The sequence below is a fragment of the Sesamum indicum genome, linkage group LG7 (genome assembly GCF_026168435.1).
Source record: "Sesamum indicum cultivar Baizhima isolate 11 linkage group LG7, ASM2616843v1, whole genome shotgun sequence".
NCBI lineage: Eukaryota > Viridiplantae > Streptophyta > Magnoliopsida > Lamiales > Pedaliaceae > Sesamum > Sesamum indicum.
In genome coordinates, this window is record NC_142663.1 from 3,470,966 (window position 1) to 3,489,276 (window position 18,311).

The window sequence follows — 18,311 nt, forward strand, 5'->3', positions numbered from 1 at the left end:
TTATAACTATTTTTTAACTAATTTTTTTTTTTAAAAAAAAATCACATAAGTGCACATGTGATATTTAAGGGTTATGTAGTATGATATTTTTCACATATGCAGAGCATGCGATATTTTCTCCAAAAAAAATTAATAAAAAGACGATCATATATAACAAAAATATAAATTTTACAAAATTAAAATGATAAGTAATAAAAAAAAGTAACAAAATATAAAATTAAGTATAATTGAGATGACAAATTATAATTTACCCTATTATTATTATTGTTTTAGGTGGAACCAAAATCAATTTTTATGGACACTCCACTATAGAATAGATAGATAAAACCAAGCGGTTCGAGTTTCATCCGATCGACGATTTGGTTCCTTCAATTAACTCGCATTTGTATTCCTCAAGATCAGGCCGAGGGTTCGGGTGAAAAATCATGGTGAAAGCCGTAATTGGAGATGAAACCCAGCTCAAATTGTTTGAAGATCGGCTCACTCGTTCTGTCGTCCCGTCTCAGGTCTGCCAGTAAAAGATTAATGATCATACCCCATATATATATGTATGTGTTTTGTATTGATACTGCATTCTTCCGTTTAATTTTCTTTTCAAATTTATTGTTTTGATTTAATTTGGCAGGTGGGGCTCGTAATTGGGAAACTGAGTTCGAAGTTAGATAGAGGATTCGTGTATGATTTGGTGCCGACGCCGCCAAATGACGCCGGAGAGGCGCCGTGTTCGATAATCGATGGCGCTGGGGAAAGTAACAAAAATAAGAAGAAGACCTCAGTGAAAGCTAAATCTGAACCGGAGTCTTCAGCTCTCTTTATTGATAAGGACTGGGTTTCCGAGCATGCGCGCCAGGTTCAAATTTGTGATTTTAAACTCATAACTGTCATTACACTTGTGCTACTTAACGCTTAATTGGATCCTTACAACATAGAGCTCATCTCCGACTAAATAGTTTATGATGTCTTGATGGTTGACTGCTATATTAATTAGAGAATCCACTGGTCACTCATGCTTGAAAGAAAAAGAATAAGTGATTCCATTGAATCTGTTAGACGAAGGCTAGGAGGCTGTATTTCGTCATATGAATCTATAAATAAGTGGACAAGCATTTAGATCCAATTTATGCTGCTTAGCTCAATGCGCCATCCATATCTTGAATAGAGTTCAGTTTGCTTGCTTTCCGGCACCGACCTCTTCTCATTGTTATAAATAACTAATGCTGGTCAATGCGATTGTAAGTTTGTTTCTATAGAGTTTGGACTTTGAGATGACTAACTTGTGAAAGTCTTGCGAGTATCTCATTGGTCAACGTTGGGCTTGGTGTTGCTGCAGTACTGGGTGATGGTTTACAGAGAAAATTGCTTGGAAAGCATTACAATGGGGGGGGGGGGGGGAATCTGGATTGTAGTGCAATGGTTTATTTGCGTATCTTCTCATTGTCTCATCCAAGCACTCAACTTTCTCCATATGTACACTCATGCATATAGAAAAGAGAAGGATCTTTATGCACAATACATCTGATCCCAACCATATTGGCTCAGGAAATGTCCATTTCATCTTCTAATCTAGACTATGTATATATAAGGCCAAAATATAGATTCTTGTCGTAGTACGAACTATAAATTATATTTTATTCGACGGTACTATCCATTTACGGCCAATTCATTAACATTCATTCAGTAAAAATGCTCCTTCTGCGGTTGATGTTGTCTTATTGTTCTAAGTAGATGTACCTAGCTTCCTTTAAGATGATTTACCTTTTAAACTAAAGAAAAGATGTTGTTTCCTTTTACCCTTTGCACTATTAATCTATTACATTGATACCACTGGAAAACTCTGTTGTGAGGAAGAGGTATCTCAGTTTCTATGCCTGTTCCTGATCTTCCCCGAAGCTTGGCAGCAAGCTGTTAAGTGTGATCTGTGTGCCTCTGTTCTACAACTTTCCCACAACTTCTATAAGTTGTGACAATATGGAGAAATTAACTCGTCAGGAGTGTTCAATAACAGTTTCACACCCATGAGGTGTGACCTGTGATTTGAACATAATAGAAATTGTCTGTTGATCATAGGGATGAATGGACAGAAAACACAATCTGGTCTGTGTTGTCCACTTGTGATCATTCCTGCTGTTCTCCAAAGAAGAAAACTGCAGCTCTAGCTTTTTTTTTTCCTTTTCTTGGTCCTTAATCTTAAAAATACTACGTCTTCGTTGCTGAAAATACTTGAAGGAGAATAAAAAAGAGCATCTCTGTCCAAAACAATTCGGCAACTGTATATAGATATTCTAACTGCATCCCTCAGCATTTTTTCCCTAGTTTAAGAACAATGATGCTTGTTGGTCGCTTATTTCTAGTTATTGCACAAGGGTTCTATATTTAGTGTGCCATCAATTGGGTTGCAAATTATGTGCTGTGCCAGATGGGGGGAAGATAGTGAAGCTCCATACAGTGTGTTGGTTAGGTCTTCAAGGTTGATTCTAGAAGGTCTTGATGTCAGTAATTGTGTTTTTTCACATCGCACCACTGGATTTAATATTGTTTGCACACATGGATTCATTAGAGTTAATATTCACTTTCTTTGACAAGTAGGCTAGACTGGTTAGTAAAGAATGATACGAGAGCGAAAATGTCTTCGAGAGAAAACTAATGAAGCAAGTTTTATACTGATTTGCTATAATAAATTCGGGAATATGTTCATGCTTCATTAGATCAACCAGATTTGTGTTTCACTTCCATCTTTTGAAGATTTGTCGACATTGATGATATTCTCATGCAAATGTGATCGTGCAGGTCTCAAGAATGCTCCTGGGCGGCATGAAGGTTGTTGGCATCTACATATGGGTAAATGAAAGCTTGTTCAAAAATTCAACAATAGCAATATGCCAGGTTCTGAGACCTTCTTACTTACATTTCTTCATTTCGTTCCCTTTGAGTATAAGAAGTATCTAATTCTGTTAATCCTCTACCATTTCTTGTATATTCCATAATAGTCGATTATCAAGAGTTTTCACTCTCTTTTCGTGTAAGACATACATTATCTGTTAATTATATAAAATATACACTTTATTTGTTGTGAAGACTAATACAGTTGCTCGACACATGGCTTCTTTACGCAAACTCTTAAGAAAGTTAATACTACATGAAACCGCACCACCATAATTTGGATCTGGTCCATCTGGATGCACCATCTCTTTCCTTCTGTTATAAGGAGATACAGGATCCGCTTTTATTTCCATACGATTTTCAGATTTGGAATTAGTAGTCTTCCCTCGTTTGATTTATTTATCTATTTTTATCGTTTTATTTATTTTTCTTTTTTTTCTATGTTTTTGTTTTGTTTAGCTTCTTGTTCTTTTTTTTTTTTGGGGGTGGGGGGGGGATGCATTATACGTACCTGGAATGGGGGATATTAGAGTTTAATCAGGTGTTTCACTAGATATGGCATCTAATTGCCACTCCAATTGTGTTCTTCTAGCAATACAAAATTGTTACATCTGCAATTCATTTTCTCTAACATCTTAATGTGGACGGTGCTGCTTACAGACTGTAAAAGGAGTTGCAGAAGCAGCCTCCTTAATGATTGATTGGAGTGAAGCACTGCTAATTCATATTGGTTATAGCCCTCTTAGGTACACTTAGGGCATGCTTGTCCTCATTTAATTTGCAGCATCTCTAATACATGGTAATGTATCTAAAACTTGTACTTCAGGTGGACATGCCGGAATTGCTCGCTTGCAGCAAATATTACTTCAAGCAGTCTACGGCCTTGTGATTTTAAGATGGGAAAAGTTTTGGGTTCCCTTCAAACATTCAGATGCACGTACAATTTTGATTTAAGGTGCTCTTGTTGCTACATCTTTAACTTTTTCTGAACCTCTTGTGTTGGTTTCCTTGTTTAGAAATTAATAATGGATGAGGAAATCAGAAACTTTATTTACCTTTTTTCCGGCTAATGTTATATATTTTTGTGGGAGAGGGCTGGTTGCCTTATTTTCCTCTCTTTTATTCATCCCTTCATGTCTCATTTTGTCCTTTTCCTACCAATGCTTGATAACAGGAATGCATATTTAATATTTAAATACCTACGAGCGTATCTAATTATTTGTTCTTTCTTCCTGCTATTGACTCTACCAGCTGAGGTTAAACATGCCTGGTAGAATATCAAATTTTGGTATAGAACCTTACTTTTTCGTATTTATGTCTTACATTCCCTATATTGTCATGGAGGAATTGTTTGACCCATATGATTTTTCCACTGAATTAGGTATAACCATGCCATACGAATTTGAGCTGAAGATATTTCCTTTCTATTTTAGCAGCAAACTGAATTTAAAGCAGTTTAACTAGTATTGTCACTTAATTTTGAAATCACTGGTCCTGAAAAGATGACATACTTATTTAAAATTATAGTCTGAATACTGAAAAAGAATAACCAGATACTGAAGGATGAGGTATCTGAATGTGATTGTTACTTTAATGTGTAATCTGATTACGGAGTTGTAGCGTGTTGAAAGAGTTGTTCTTTCTGATCTTTTCAAATCATGTTGCCTGCTTGTAACATTTGGAAACTTGCTTGCAGTCCTTGTCAGCTCTGCTTATAACTAAATATGATTAACTCAAACTATGTGTAGGTTGTGGTTGTAAATGTTCTGCGCTCTTCACTCCTCTGAGATTCCTTGTACTCCTTTATTTCTAAATTTGTTACTCATGTTTCGTTTTAAGACATCCTAAATAAACTCCTTTCCTAAATGGAATTTTTCCTCCATCGGAGTCACCTTCTGACCTAAAGTAATGATGCAGCGCTGCCACTCAATAATTGACCTACATAAAACTATCATTTTTCAAAAATTTTCTTCTGAAACTATGTTGAGGCAAAGTGGATGTATGAAAAGTTGGGGGAAAGGGTGCGGTGGGGTGGGAAATATTCTTCTGCAATCTGTCCAAATTCCAATTTTTTGTCAATTGAGAGAGTAAGTTTAATATAGTGTTTTTTAAGATGAGATTTGTCAGCTGGCACCATCTCCAACTAAATATTCACCCAAATTCATAATTTTTCATATATCTGGTCGTTTTAATTGTTTTGAGCTACTTCCTCACAGGTTGCCTATATCCCATGATGACAAATTGGACATTAAAAGGTTTTCTGATGTACTTCGCTCTGAAATCACGGTCCATGCAAAGGAACTTAGTGGTGCAAAGGCTTTGATCAATGGAAAATTGGTATAGCCACTAAAACTTGCCAATTCAAGTACTGAATATGGATAACTATTATCTAGCAGCCAGCCATGTGTCAGAATTTTGCTCAAAAGTTTTGAAAAATCTGATACTCATTAATTTCAGGTCCAATGTGTTAGATCATGTTCTCATGGTTCTAAGTTCTTGGTGTGTTCATCTAGGTTGTTGAGGCACTGAGTAATCATAACTAGGAACACATCCTTGAGAGGAGTGGAGGAACCACATCTAGGTCATTCTTGCTTTCATGATTTTGGCTTGACTAAGGCCTAATGATCTGTTTAAATCATGAAAAAAAAAAATGCTTCATGGCTGCTTTGGTATTATAGCAATACTACCTAAGAACAGTTTTCATGAGATTTGTGGAGCATCTGGATATTTGAAGTTGGATTCTATAGAAGGATTATTTGACCTCTGTGATTTATGTAGCTTGGAACTTGAAGCAACTCGATTCAATGGCTGATGAAAGTTTAGATCGCTCAAAAAATGATGAAAACGAAATGCATGGTGTCTTCTAGTCATGCAATTCTTTTGAATGGCAGTATAATTTGGAAATGGGTTTGCTTAAGCTATTGTTTCTTTAGATTCAGATTTCTCTTTTCTGCCTTTGCTACTTAGGTGACCGAGGATGAGCAATGTGCATCAGATGATTTTCATGAAGTTGAATTTCTTGTCCCTTTTTTGCAAGATAAATATTTAGGTGTGGTATACTTCTACTTCTCTAAGCTGCATTTGCCATTATTCACATTAGTGGTGCGCAGTTTCCCTGTTTAAAAATTTTCTTTCTGTGTGAAGCATTTGACCAGATAGGGGTTCTTGGTGTTCTTCTCTTTAGAGGCTTCGTGTGTTCTCTTGCATACTTGAATTCAAAGGAACCTGTTTCACAAGCTTTGCTCGATATAAAGGTAATTCTGTCTAGTCATACTTAAGGAAAGATATATTCCTTTTCTCTCTGTGGTGGAAAGCTCTACTAGCATTAACCATATAAACCAAAAACATATCATGTGCTTAAAACTTTTGCATTAGACCATCATTCTGACACCATAAGTTTGATATCACCACACTTGTTCCTTCTCAGATGGTCCTCTCTTTATAAGCATGGTCATTAAGTTCAACTAGTGAATTGTACCGACTTATGAAACAAATGTTATGACGACTACTTATGAAGTTTATGGTAATTAGCTCTGTCAAACTTTAAACTCTCCTTTTGGAGTTTTATGACATCAAGCTCAAAAACTAAGTTGATGTTTATCAAGTCAATCTTCTGATTAATTAATCCCTTTATTGCTCTTCCAAGTTATGATATTCAATCTTCGGTGATTAGGAAGACATCATAAGGAGTCTGCAAAGTAGACTGGAGATTATGTGTGATGAGGCTGAGAGGTACATTGAATCTGTTGCCGAGATTGGCCAGGAGACAAGCAGCGATATACCATCTGACCAACCTGTTCCACACTTTGACCTACAAGCACAAAGGTATGCTAGATTGCCTCAGTCAGAGGTTTCATTTTATTTGTTTTATGCATAATTTCAACAAACTAGTTCCACATCTTTCCAGGCTGAGCTGTACCTAATCGTTGTTTATAGTTAAAAGCTTCACTTTGGTGATTCACTCTTTACTTTCATCAACGAACATCGAATCAGTAAACTCTTACATTTGAGTAACAAATTGCCACATGGGGGGTTTGGTTGGTTTAATATGTGAAAAGATATGATTTTGTTGTTAGTAGAAAGCAATGGATTAATTGTTAATTTTTTGCAAATGGCTTGTGTTGAAGTCTCTCTTGTAGCCTCTAGATATCTTTTTGCTTGTTTCTTCTTCCTAAAAGTCTTATTTCTGGTTAAAGTGGGAGATTTACTAAAATTCATTATGATTTTCCCTGTTGATAAGATCTCATCTAGCTTCTAGAATCCTTGACTTGTATTTTTCTTTTGATGGTTCAGTTCTATGTCTTTCAATTCTAATGTTGCCATCAATGATTCGATCCAGTGGAGATCACCCCCAATACTTTGTGGATCTCTTCGGAAGCCTCCGCTAGAAAGTTTCAGAGAATTTTGTTGTTGAGAGGTTTTTTTGTGTGCTAGGGCACATATTATTGTATGCTGACCAGAAGGAACTGTGTTAAGATGAAACGATCCATGGACAGTTTCCTCTTGCGTGTGAAAATGCATTTATATTATAGTTTTATTTGTCCATGTGAAAGCTTAGTGCATCTCTTAATTTAAGTTTGATTTCACCTCAAAAGAGTTTCCTGCTTTCAGTAGTCAAAATAGAAAAACAAGTGTTTGACTATTCACTCGAATGGTTACATGCAGTCCCAGCATTGCTAGATTTAGTACTAACTTTTGCCTTGTATATAGTATTGGGAGGAAACATTTTGGTTATTTGAACTGATATGAACTCTTGAATATCTGTTTCCTGACAGAAAACAGTGCAGTCTATCATTTCCTCGAAGAGTGTTTGTTCCCTGGCTGGAGGGTACTTACATCTGTGATTATATTCAGTCATCTGAAACAATGGAGGTACCGTTCTTAAAGAATTAAGAAGTTTGCTTACTTGGTTTTCTTACTTGATTTGCTGGAGAAAATGCAAATGGGTAGATGTCTAATGTATTATGTTGTTATGAATTCCTTTCAAACATGTTTGGATGTTTGGATGAGGTATATGACTATGTAGAAGACATAGATGTTTGCTAACTTTCATATTTTTTTTATGCTTATTTTATCATATTTTTTCTGAGTAATTATTTTGCAGAATCACACTTGACAGTAGGTTGTAGTTAATCTGCACCCGTAACAGTACTTTGGATCAGGAGGTGGGGGGAAGAAGGGTTCCAGTCCTGTTCCTAGGATAGGAGTACATGTACCCCTCGTTTGGAATTGTGCAGTAGACAATTTCTTCCCTAGCTTGGTATTTCTAAAATGTTGGTGGAAGAAGAGCAGGGTCAAGAAAAGTTAGCGGGCTGCAATGAGAAGGAAGAAAGGATAAAACAGCAGGGGAAGGAAGAAGTCAGGATCTATATGAGGGAGGAGAAATGGCCAAGAGGAAAGGACAATGAATGAAAGGAAAGGAGGAAGGAAAAAGAAATGCAAATAGTAAAGGAAAGGAATTGAAATTAAAATAAAGTTTCTAAAACTGTCTGATGTAAGTTTGATATAATGGTGCTCCCATGTGTGATGTATGTTTAAAACCCAATGATTTCCAAAACCTAATATCAATCCATACCCCAAATTATTTCTCCATACAGAATATTCTGTAAAACCCAAACAAATGAACCTTGTATTTTGAAATTTGCTGAAACTACTTGAATTCAGATACCTCTCTATGCAGTACAATAGATTGCACTATGTGAGCAGTGCCTACAGGAGATTTAGATGGTGTGAATTTAATTTGTGATATTTATTGTGCTTCCAGTGGCTTCTATCAATGTGGGCAGTGGAAATTTTGCATCCATAACTGTTGCTGCAATTTCATTTTATGGATAATAGTAATTCAATAAATCAGTTGCAATTTCTGTGAACTTGCTCTGCTTCATTAACTTGTGCTATCAGGGGTGTTGCACCTTAGACTCATTGGGTTTGAAATTGGGAGCTTTTTCCCTAGTAGAAACTTCCCTTAGCTGTTGATAGGTGGAAAAGAGTTTTGCACCTATTCTGCTGGAATGATTTGTTTCTTGTAAATTCTAAATGGAAAATGTGGCATTCGTGCAGTATCCGAACTGAAGTTTCTCCCAAAAGTAATGAGAAAGAGTATATGCAGCTGTTAAACCAGCATGTCCTCTGTCATCTTGTTATCACCTTGATTGTCTATTTAGTTTTAATCTTGCCTCTGTTATATTTCAGGTTCTCAAAGATCATTGCACTGAGCTGATGTCAATAGAAGTTCCAACAGACACCTCTGAAATTCTGGAGCCCGAGTCTGAAGCTTCTGCTGTGATAACTACGACTACAAAATCCTTTTGGGATATTGCAATTGACAACTCATTAGCCAGTTCACCAGTTAATTCCGTCTCAAAGAACGGGAAAATTGGGAATGGAAAACCTGCCAAATCAGTTACTTTTAAACCAACATTATCAATTTTGGTTCTGATCATCGCTGTCATAGTGGGACTAGTGTTCTATGTTACTGGGAGATAGTAGTTCATATATATAAACTCCCTTTGGAAGTCCTTAAGAAGTGCTATAATAGACTCTTATTCTGTTAGTGTAATTTACTCTATTAAGTTAGTAGCGAAACGGTATAGAGAAAGTTTTGGTAGTTGTAGAATAGCTTTTAATGTGTAGAGAAATGTTCAACTTAAAAAACTGTTGGCACCACATAGATTATAGAACTCATTTGCCATGATTTTCGAATTCCATTTGCTGTGAAAATATACAAAGTTATGCGTGTGAGAATTGTTGAATCTTCTTCGAAGAGGTGTGCAATGTCCCAGTTCCAGGTGATTTGGGCTCGTCATAAATGTTGGTTTACGGGACTTTGATTCTATTTAATTATATGATAAGATACGATTTTGTGGAGATCTTGATTCGCAGGACAAAGAGGCTCATAATGTTGTTTGACAATCATATAAATGAAAACTGAAGTGAAGCAGCCGTCTTATTGATTCTTTGGAAGATAAGATTTGGTTAAAACGCAGGTGCCCATCTTCATCGGATGGCAACTGCGTAGACTCGCAACTGGTCTAAGCACTTCTCTTTCTCCTCTTTTTAACACTGGCCCTGCTGATATTGAAAGTTGAACCTGCTTTATACTTCTAAATTTCTTAAAGATCATCATAATCATAATCATATCAATTATTTGAGCATTTGTGCAAGCATTGATTTTGCTTGTCTAAAGCCAAAGTTTTAAGCATTTGTTAACTTTTTATTCTTATTTCGGTTGCAAAATATTGTATTTACTATATTCTATATATGACTCTATCCAAAACATATAAGTATGTTTCATATAGAAATCTCACATGATTTAAGACATTATATATAAGAAAACTTAATCCTTGCAGGTTGGCTGGCGGGTTAACTATGACCCATAAATCACGTGAACCAACAGAGGGACACCAGCCCAGGCAAGAATAATTGTATGCATCAAAGAACTGCTGAGTCTGTGGTACTAAAAATGATCTGTTGCTCTCAAGTCTATCCAGATGTCAACTAATGTCTCACACTCCTATTTCTGGGATGAATGAACCTTAAAATAATAGAAACCACATAACTAGTGGATCAACCTGCCTCATTGAATCACTCAAGCAGTGATTCTCAAATTTCCCTTGAATCTGAAAACAATAGTACTAAGAAACCATCATTATTTCTTGTCAGCTTCTTCACTAGGTGCATCCGACCCGTCAGGAATTTTTCCAGGATAATCTGTTGTTGAAGAACCTGAACTAATCATACTGCAAACCGGTAGGTACAAAGTGAGAACGTTAAACAATACAAGAGGAATCCATTTTCATTTCTATATTCAATGGTTTCCATACCTTCTATCGACAATTACCACCGAACGAAGTTCACAATTGTTGAATCTGCAAATGGAACTCACAAATGTAAATGCATTCATCTGTCTTTATAAACATAAGCTCATATTCATTTACAATGCACAATTTTCTTTAAATTCTTAGATGTTAAAATCCCCACATTTGATTCTCAAACAAAATTACTTCTTTTTACCCAAATCAGATATATCCGTAAAGTAATCGAAGAGCAGAGATGACCCAGGACTTGATCAACTGTTATTCGGAGATTGGTGCGGAAAATGGAAATGATAACCTAAACCTAACGCTGAAGGCTAATTAAAAACTTACGGTCTGCATATTTCATTCTTCACGGATGGATGGCAATCATCTCCAAATGCAGCAAGGGTGTGGACTAAAAATCCACTATGAGTAACCACCGCTATATTTGTCTCCTTCCGCGTCGACAACCTGCCCCACATTACAAACATTAAGGATATAGTTCTGTGTCAACGTGATTCTTTTAACAAAAACTTAGTCTGAGTAAACGAAAAGTTCACCAGTTCAAAAATTTCAGGCCCCTGGCACCAAGGTCTTCATTTGCCTCTCTAACATCAAGCTTCCACAGAGTGTCATCATCACTTTCTATCTGAAAAGAAGCACAAGGTTTAAGAAATAAGTTACAAGATCTTCTTAATCTTACTCAGAAGATGCAACATGACCATTAGAAATCTTTCTGGATCTTGATATGGAGACAGGAACAGTTTACTTGCCAGTGAAAAATCAATTGCAGGGAAAAGTGGCTTGTATTCGCTTATGCTCCTTCTCTTATCACACCAGTGAACTCCCTGCATTATACAACATATAAGTTCCCATTGATTTCTATACTCTTCAAGAACTAAAAAACACCCTTAGATTTCTTGTTTAGCTCATCAGCAAGAAGCAGGTCTCCCCAACCACCACTGTAGGAGAGGAAAGAACTACTGTATCAAAACTCTTAAAGCGAAAATAACAAATTATTTTTTAGTTTTTACAAAATCTCAAAGTTGGCAGTAGCATGAGAATAACTAATATCATTAGATTTTATTGTCAATAACTTAAAGGATAACTACAAGAATCCTTTTATTTTTGGAATTTGTTTACGTCGTAAAATTTATCACAATGGTTTACTTTTTGCATTTTGGTATTTATAGTTCTATCTTGCAACACTAGAAGAAGTGTTTGACAAGATAGTTTTATGCAATAAATCCAGGAATGGTGTAACCTCATCCTTTATATATAGAAATATTAATGACCACCTGAAACGACTACTTTTCCCATCTCAAACTGCTATAATTCTACAATTTATTCCGGTTACACCATTTTAACTCCACATATTTTATATTTACATCCTTATTAGTTTCATATCATTGATAAAAATATTTTGGTCATTAAAATACAATAGGTATGGGGAGCATCGAAAATTCACTTAAAATTTTCTCACGTGAGCATCTTCCATACAAGATCCTAACTGAAGGAGTATGGTTGTGAGTGGAGCATTTTCGAAAGGGGTCAAGATGCAATCTTGGAGTTTGAGGAGATAATGTAATTACACTAATTTAGAGAGAGTTTAGATGTGACTAACCCATATCATCAACATGCAACAATGAGCTAACCATGAGAAACTTTAAAATGAAAAAAAAAACATAAATAAATATAACTGATGAAACCTTATTACTGAGGCTGCAAGTGACCAAATCACTAGATTGGAAACAGCTACGAAAATAAGTCCACCCTATTATTAGATCTCTGTGAAATTTCAATTGTAGTATTAGTCATCTCATACCAAATGTTCTCGACAAAGTTCCATTGCCACAAATGGAGGGGAGTTTAAACTTGAAATTGCTGGGCGGCTGCTGTTACCAGCGTTTTCTGCCATTAGCGGCGGTACATCAATTCCATCTTCATAACCATCTCCACCAAAAACCCCTACAGCTGTTTGCATAGTCCTGGAAAGTGACTTCCTGTTAGTGGTAGTTTTAATGTTCAAAACTTAATTGACATAGGAAGCACTACCAGAACATTCGTCGTCTACCCAAAGTTCAAGAATACGATTGCAGATACTTACTCTACTGATTTCAAGCACCCAGTGTAAACTATAGTATTCCTCTCAACTCTCTGTCACTCTCAACTTCCCACCTTCAGAGACGTAATGCAGTTGTATGCGTATTACATCCTCTAGGTCTTTTTCCCCCATGTCAACAGAAAGAAATACCCAGCCAATTAAAATAGAGGACAGAATTATTTTCACATACATAGACTTTTCCAATATAGTTTGTTTTTTGATCTGTATTATCACACATTAAACAAACAAATCGGAGAAAAAGCCTTTTACAATGCAGAACAATACTTTTTAACTGGTTGTCCAATGATAATTATGTTTTAGAACCAATGCAGAATACTTACCTTAGCAAAGGGGACACTACTACTAATTCAATTCTCCTTGAAAGACCTGATGAACGAACATGCTTTCGCAGATTGTCTACCTGTTACAATATGAAAAGTCATTCGCTTTCCCTGTGTTTGGTAAGGAAAAGGAATAGTAGTATATACAATTATTGACAAAGAATCCTCCAGGTAAAAGTATAGAATGCTTCAACTGGTGGCTAACCTTAAACCCAATTCTACACACTTTTAATCACACTGACACAATATTTCAACTAAAAAGTATGGCCACCACAATTAAAAAAATTCAGATCCAAATTCAAATTTCAACAAAAACAAGAAATCATTTGTAATCAATTGATTCATTTCTGACCTGCTGCCAGCCAAGAGGGGTAAGCTCTGCATCAAAAAGCTCCGGTGACATGTATGCGCTGTGATCCTTCTCTCCAGCCACATTGTGGAATCCCTGAGCATGTCTCACCTAGATGTACAAGAGTATAAGTGCACCCATGTCAGATGTGTTACTCTTTCAAGGTCACCATCTATCTTATACTTATATGAGAACAAGTGGAGGAAAATCGACCAAGTGAATAGTTTTGCAACGGTGCAGAGGGTACAAGCCTTGGCGTGGTGCAGCATCCATGTCTGCAACAATTACAGAGATAGCATATGTGGTGAGGTCCAGCTAACTAAATTCAATCCTTTTGCTGCTAGACAACTTTGCTCTAGATTAAAACATGGATCAAGACCAATTAAAAGAAGGTCAAACTGAATACAACATTTAGAAGTATTTGACCAGATGAAACCTCCAGAATCTTGAGAAACTGTTGAGAAACTGAAGCAGAAGATCAACCTGAAGGGCAGAGGATGCAAAGGAACACATGTTCTTATGTGAAGAAACTTGGATGATAACACTTGGTTCAATGAATCTATCTGCTAAGTTCTGTTTCAAGATGGATATTTTAATAGTATAAAGTGTGGAAGCTGGGTGACTCGTCAAAGAAGCACCTATATGTGAGATCTTCAATGATGTACTGAGACCATCTTTAGACTATTCCGAATCATATAGCCATTCATCTGTCACAATAATGTATTTCACTCGAATCACTCAATATTGAAGTGAGAAAATATCTTTGATTTTTTTTTTTTTCTGTTCTTCTTGCTTGTCAATGCAGAACACAGTGCCAATTCATACCAATTCATAAAATACTCTACTATATCTTTTCTTTACATTACTGGCTACGGATTAGAAACTGAAGGTCTGGTCCTCACTTATGCAATAAAATATTGATGTTAGAGCTGTTTATGTAAACCAGGATGTGTGGCCTAAAACGTCAAGGTAAATATTATACTTCTGATATTGCTATAGCAATACAAACCATACTATATATGTTCCCCAATTAAGGAACTACTAGATGTCCATAGGCAAAAGCAAACAAAAATAACTCCACAAATCAGCAAATATCCTTCTATTACATTTGAAAGCAATTGAAAATGATCACGAGAATCAAAAGTAGAGATCATGCGTACGGTAAGTAATATCTTTCTTGGGCAGTGACTCCATTCAATATCTTTTTGACAGATCACCTTTTGAGAGTTTATTTAAGCTTCACAGAATGCTTTAAAGTCCTCACACATTTGGAGATATAGCTTAAAGAATCGAGGAAGCAAGGAATTCTGTCTTTCATCACACCCCATCATAAAGATCAATACCGTTGTTAGATGAAGCAAGTATTAGAAACGAAGTTCCTGTATAAACAAATGCTACTTACAAGCAATGGCGTTTCCACTTATTGAGAATATACAATTTCCTTACAGGACAAGTTTCTTCTACTTGTTATCTCAAAGCTGAATACCAAACGGCATAATCCAGTTTTATACCCTCCTTCACCAACTTTTATTTGAGAATCTCTTGCCACTATAAGCCACTTGATTTAAAGTATCAATCTTCATAAATACTTTCTAACATTCCTGATTGATTTCATAGGCATTTTAAATCGAATATGTGGCTCATTTACATAAGATTTACAAGAAATCACATTTTATCATCAATCTCAATAATTGTTTAAATAAATAGGTACATGAAACCATCACTGTCTCCCCTGCTCTAAAGATACTACATGAATGCCACACATCTAGAGTAAACAACACCGTCCATCAAACTACCTACGCGGGCTCGATTCAAATGCATTCCTAAAACAGATTCAAGCATGTTCTATAAGATCTCCTCACGAGATTTAAAAGGGTAAAAAAAAAAAAAAAACACGGAAGGAATAAAATCAGTCCACAATTTGTGCATATATCAAGCAAACAGAAAAGAGAAAAAGGGCAAGAACATCATAACCAGTTTCCAATTCAACTCATATGGGGCCAAAAACAAACACTCCACACATTTAGGCGGGAAGAATCGTATACTCCTAGTAGTTAGGAAGAGAGAGAGAGAGAGACAGACAGACAAACAGATCAGAAAGTACCGTAGAGAGACGATGAGCAAAGAATGGGAAATACAAAGGAAGAGGAACAATGGAGATATTGCTGCCGGCTTCTCTTTCTGTTGTATGAAGGAACAGTAAAGAAATTGGTTTTTTCAATCTCGAAACTGAAAGAAAACTGTATAACAGGGAAAGAATTGTGTCCTATCCCACACGGAAATCGAAAACTACTACTGCTGCGAGTCATCTATGTCTGCTATTTAGACGTGAGTTAGTTTCCTTTCTCTCTCCCCCCTCTCTCTCTCTCTCTCATACATATAAACAATCTTTGCCTTTGTCCACATGGCGGCTGCAGCCTAGTATTTGTCTTTTCCGTTTGTGTTTTTAAATTGGCAATATGATGCATACATGCGAAAAGAGGGGAAAATGCAATAAACTTTTTGTGATACCCTAAATAAATAAATTATCTTTTATGAAAAAAAAATAGTAATTTATCTTTTTATATTTTTTAAAATGAAATAATTTATCATTTTATATCTTTTAAAATGAAGCATTTTATATTTTAAAAAGCACGAAAAGATAAATTGCTGTGTTTTTAGAAAAATAATTTACTCATTTACAATATTGTACCATGTCAAATTGCTATTCACCCTGCTAAAAGACTAACTATGTTTGTTTTTATTTTCAAATTATTTTCGAGACAAGTCAAAATATACCCAATGTTTGTCATCATTCAAAAATACCTTATTTAGGTGTTTTTAACTGTTTTAGCATAAATACATACACACATAAATATATATGAAAAAGATACGATTTGATAATAAATAGTAATTTGTCTTCCAAAACACAACATTAAGTATATAATACTTATTTTAAATTATCTCCAAAAATAAATACAAAACATATTATCTCTAACACACACTTATTTATTTTTTATTTTCTCTTTATATCTGCACAAAACACTCAGAAAACAAATCCAAACATTATGTATAGAAATGCAAAAAAAATTATACATCACCTGTGCCTCAATGTTCAAAGGAGTATTTGCCTTGTTGACTAATAGCCTATAGCGTAGCATAAAGCGTACCATGTAAATTGAAGGTGGGTTTTTTTTTTTTTTGATAAACGTAATTTTCATTAATAAAAAAAAACACATAATAGTACAATAAAGTTTTTTAGTTAGTTTCTCCCTTGACAGGCCAAGGGATACGCCATAATTTAAATAAGGCACATGTACTAACAGACGTGGCTAGGTTAATACTAAGGATGCGCTGTTTGACATCTTCCACAATCAAGAAGGCCAACGTGGCGGGAGTCCTCTCTTCATGCTCAAATCTCCTCAAGTTCCTTGCTCTCTAGATGTGATAAACACATGAGGCTAGTAAAGCTCGGTAAGCAAGATTAACAATGTGTTTTCCCCTCTATTTTCGTGATGCCCATTCGATATCAATCGTTCAATCTCTGTTGGGCCATGAAAAACGCACCAATCTGCGAACCTCAGAAAAACATTGTCTGCTAAATCGGCATTGAAAGAAAAGGTGACTATGGGTCTCCGTTGCACCCACATCACACAAAACACAATCGCTGAGGTGAGAAAGCCATGCTTTATCGTTGTTGGCAGTTTGCCCAAAATTTCCATCCATAAGATAAACGTGTGATGTGGGATCTTACAGGAGCCCGAAAGTAGTGAAGCCCATCCTTCTTTCGGCCTTAGTGGATCAATGGATAAGGGGCCTATGTCGAAGGTTTCCCAAAATTGAAGGTGGGGTTGCTAAGCTAAACTTGGCAGGAGAGACGTCCCAAGAAAGTGGAAGGGGCTGGATTTGGTAAAAAGGCCACCACCCATAGTACTATCCTGGGAACTTTCAAGATGTCAATGTTTAATTGGCATTTTAATATGTTAATTGAATTTAATAAGTTGGATGTCAATCACCAGATTAATTTATGGACTAGATTATAAATAAGAAATAGTGCGTATCCCAGAATGGAAAAAAGAAGCATTCATATGAATTTGAGAAGTATATATTTGGATTGGGGTTGTAAGAGTTCGTTGGAAATTCTTTGAAAAGAAAATCTCAGTCCAAACCTCAATTGGTGTTTGAAGTATTATTGGAGATTAGAGTAAATTTGTGGAAACTCCATGGGTGTTGCCGTCGCTCGCCAGGCCCGGGCATGGGCATTAGGGCAAATATCTCCATATCAGTAGAACTATTTGAATTAATCAGACATTAAAAGAAAATTTTGAATTTTGTTGTATAGTAAATGTTTTCAAATCTATGTATATGTTGCTTTTTTGTGTTTTTTTTTTACCAACATTTTAACTTTTTTTGAACTAACGTATGTTTTCTTCAGTTTTGTTTTCAAGTATTTTTGAATTATTGTTGGATTATTACTGGATTAATACTAGTTAGTCCTGGCATCTCTATAATAGAGTTGCCTGCTGCAAAAGGGTGGTACACAACATACATTTGGAATTTTGCACATTTCTCATTCTCTCCCTCACGTTTTTGCTCAAACTTTTCGGTGATTGGGTTGTTAGAATAGGTGATTAGAATATCAATTAGATTGGGTTTTGTAATCTATTTCTGACAGTTTCAATGTAATGTAATATTTATATTTTGAATAAAAATAATATTCAATCAATGATACGATTCTTTGTTGTGTTTACTTTATTATGTTGATATTTTCTTAACTGCACAACAAAGTCCATAGACCAAACGATTAAGTCCAAGAAGTTAGATTGTACATTGGTTGGCAGTCATAAAATCAATTTTTATGG

The 18,311-nt window shown here is 35.6% G+C and overlaps 2 protein-coding genes across 4 annotated transcripts; one reads left to right on the forward strand and one right to left on the reverse strand.

Annotated features, from left to right (window-relative positions):
- The first annotated feature begins 306 nt into the window (after positions 1-306).
- Positions 307-9,574, forward strand: LOC105162199 (oxidoreductase, zinc-binding dehydrogenase family protein). The gene is made up of 11 exons (XM_011080172.3): positions 307-506; positions 626-850; positions 2,788-2,883; positions 3,541-3,626; positions 3,707-3,835; positions 5,097-5,217; positions 5,848-5,929; positions 6,025-6,134; positions 6,554-6,705; positions 7,656-7,752; positions 9,073-9,574. The coding sequence occupies exons 1-11, from the start codon at positions 426-428 to the stop codon at positions 9,364-9,366; spliced, it is 1,473 nt and encodes a 490-aa protein (XP_011078474.1). The 5' UTR covers positions 307-425; the 3' UTR covers positions 9,367-9,574.
- A 614-nt stretch (positions 9,575-10,188) lies between these two features.
- LOC105162198 (phosphoglycerate mutase-like protein 1) lies at positions 10,189-15,861 on the reverse strand. 3 transcript variants are annotated; one of them, XM_020694082.2, is made up of 11 exons: positions 15,575-15,699; positions 13,907-13,953; positions 13,684-13,745; positions 13,474-13,581; positions 13,122-13,201; positions 12,502-12,664; positions 11,450-11,524; positions 11,237-11,325; positions 11,028-11,147; positions 10,704-10,748; positions 10,189-10,619 (listed from the first exon to the last, which is right to left on the reverse strand). In XM_020694082.2, exons 3-11 carry the CDS (start codon positions 13,741-13,743, stop codon positions 10,529-10,531), a joined length of 831 nt encoding a protein of 276 aa, XP_020549741.1. In that variant the 5' UTR covers positions 13,744-13,745; positions 13,907-13,953; positions 15,575-15,699; the 3' UTR covers positions 10,189-10,528. The 3 variants fall into 3 exon arrangements, with proteins under 3 accessions (XP_020549741.1, XP_020549740.1, XP_011078472.1); XM_020694081.2 differs by having other exon boundaries at positions 13,880-13,953; XM_011080170.3 differs by lacking the exon at positions 13,907-13,953 and having other exon boundaries at positions 15,575-15,861.
- Between the last annotated feature and the right edge of the window lie 2,450 nt (positions 15,862-18,311).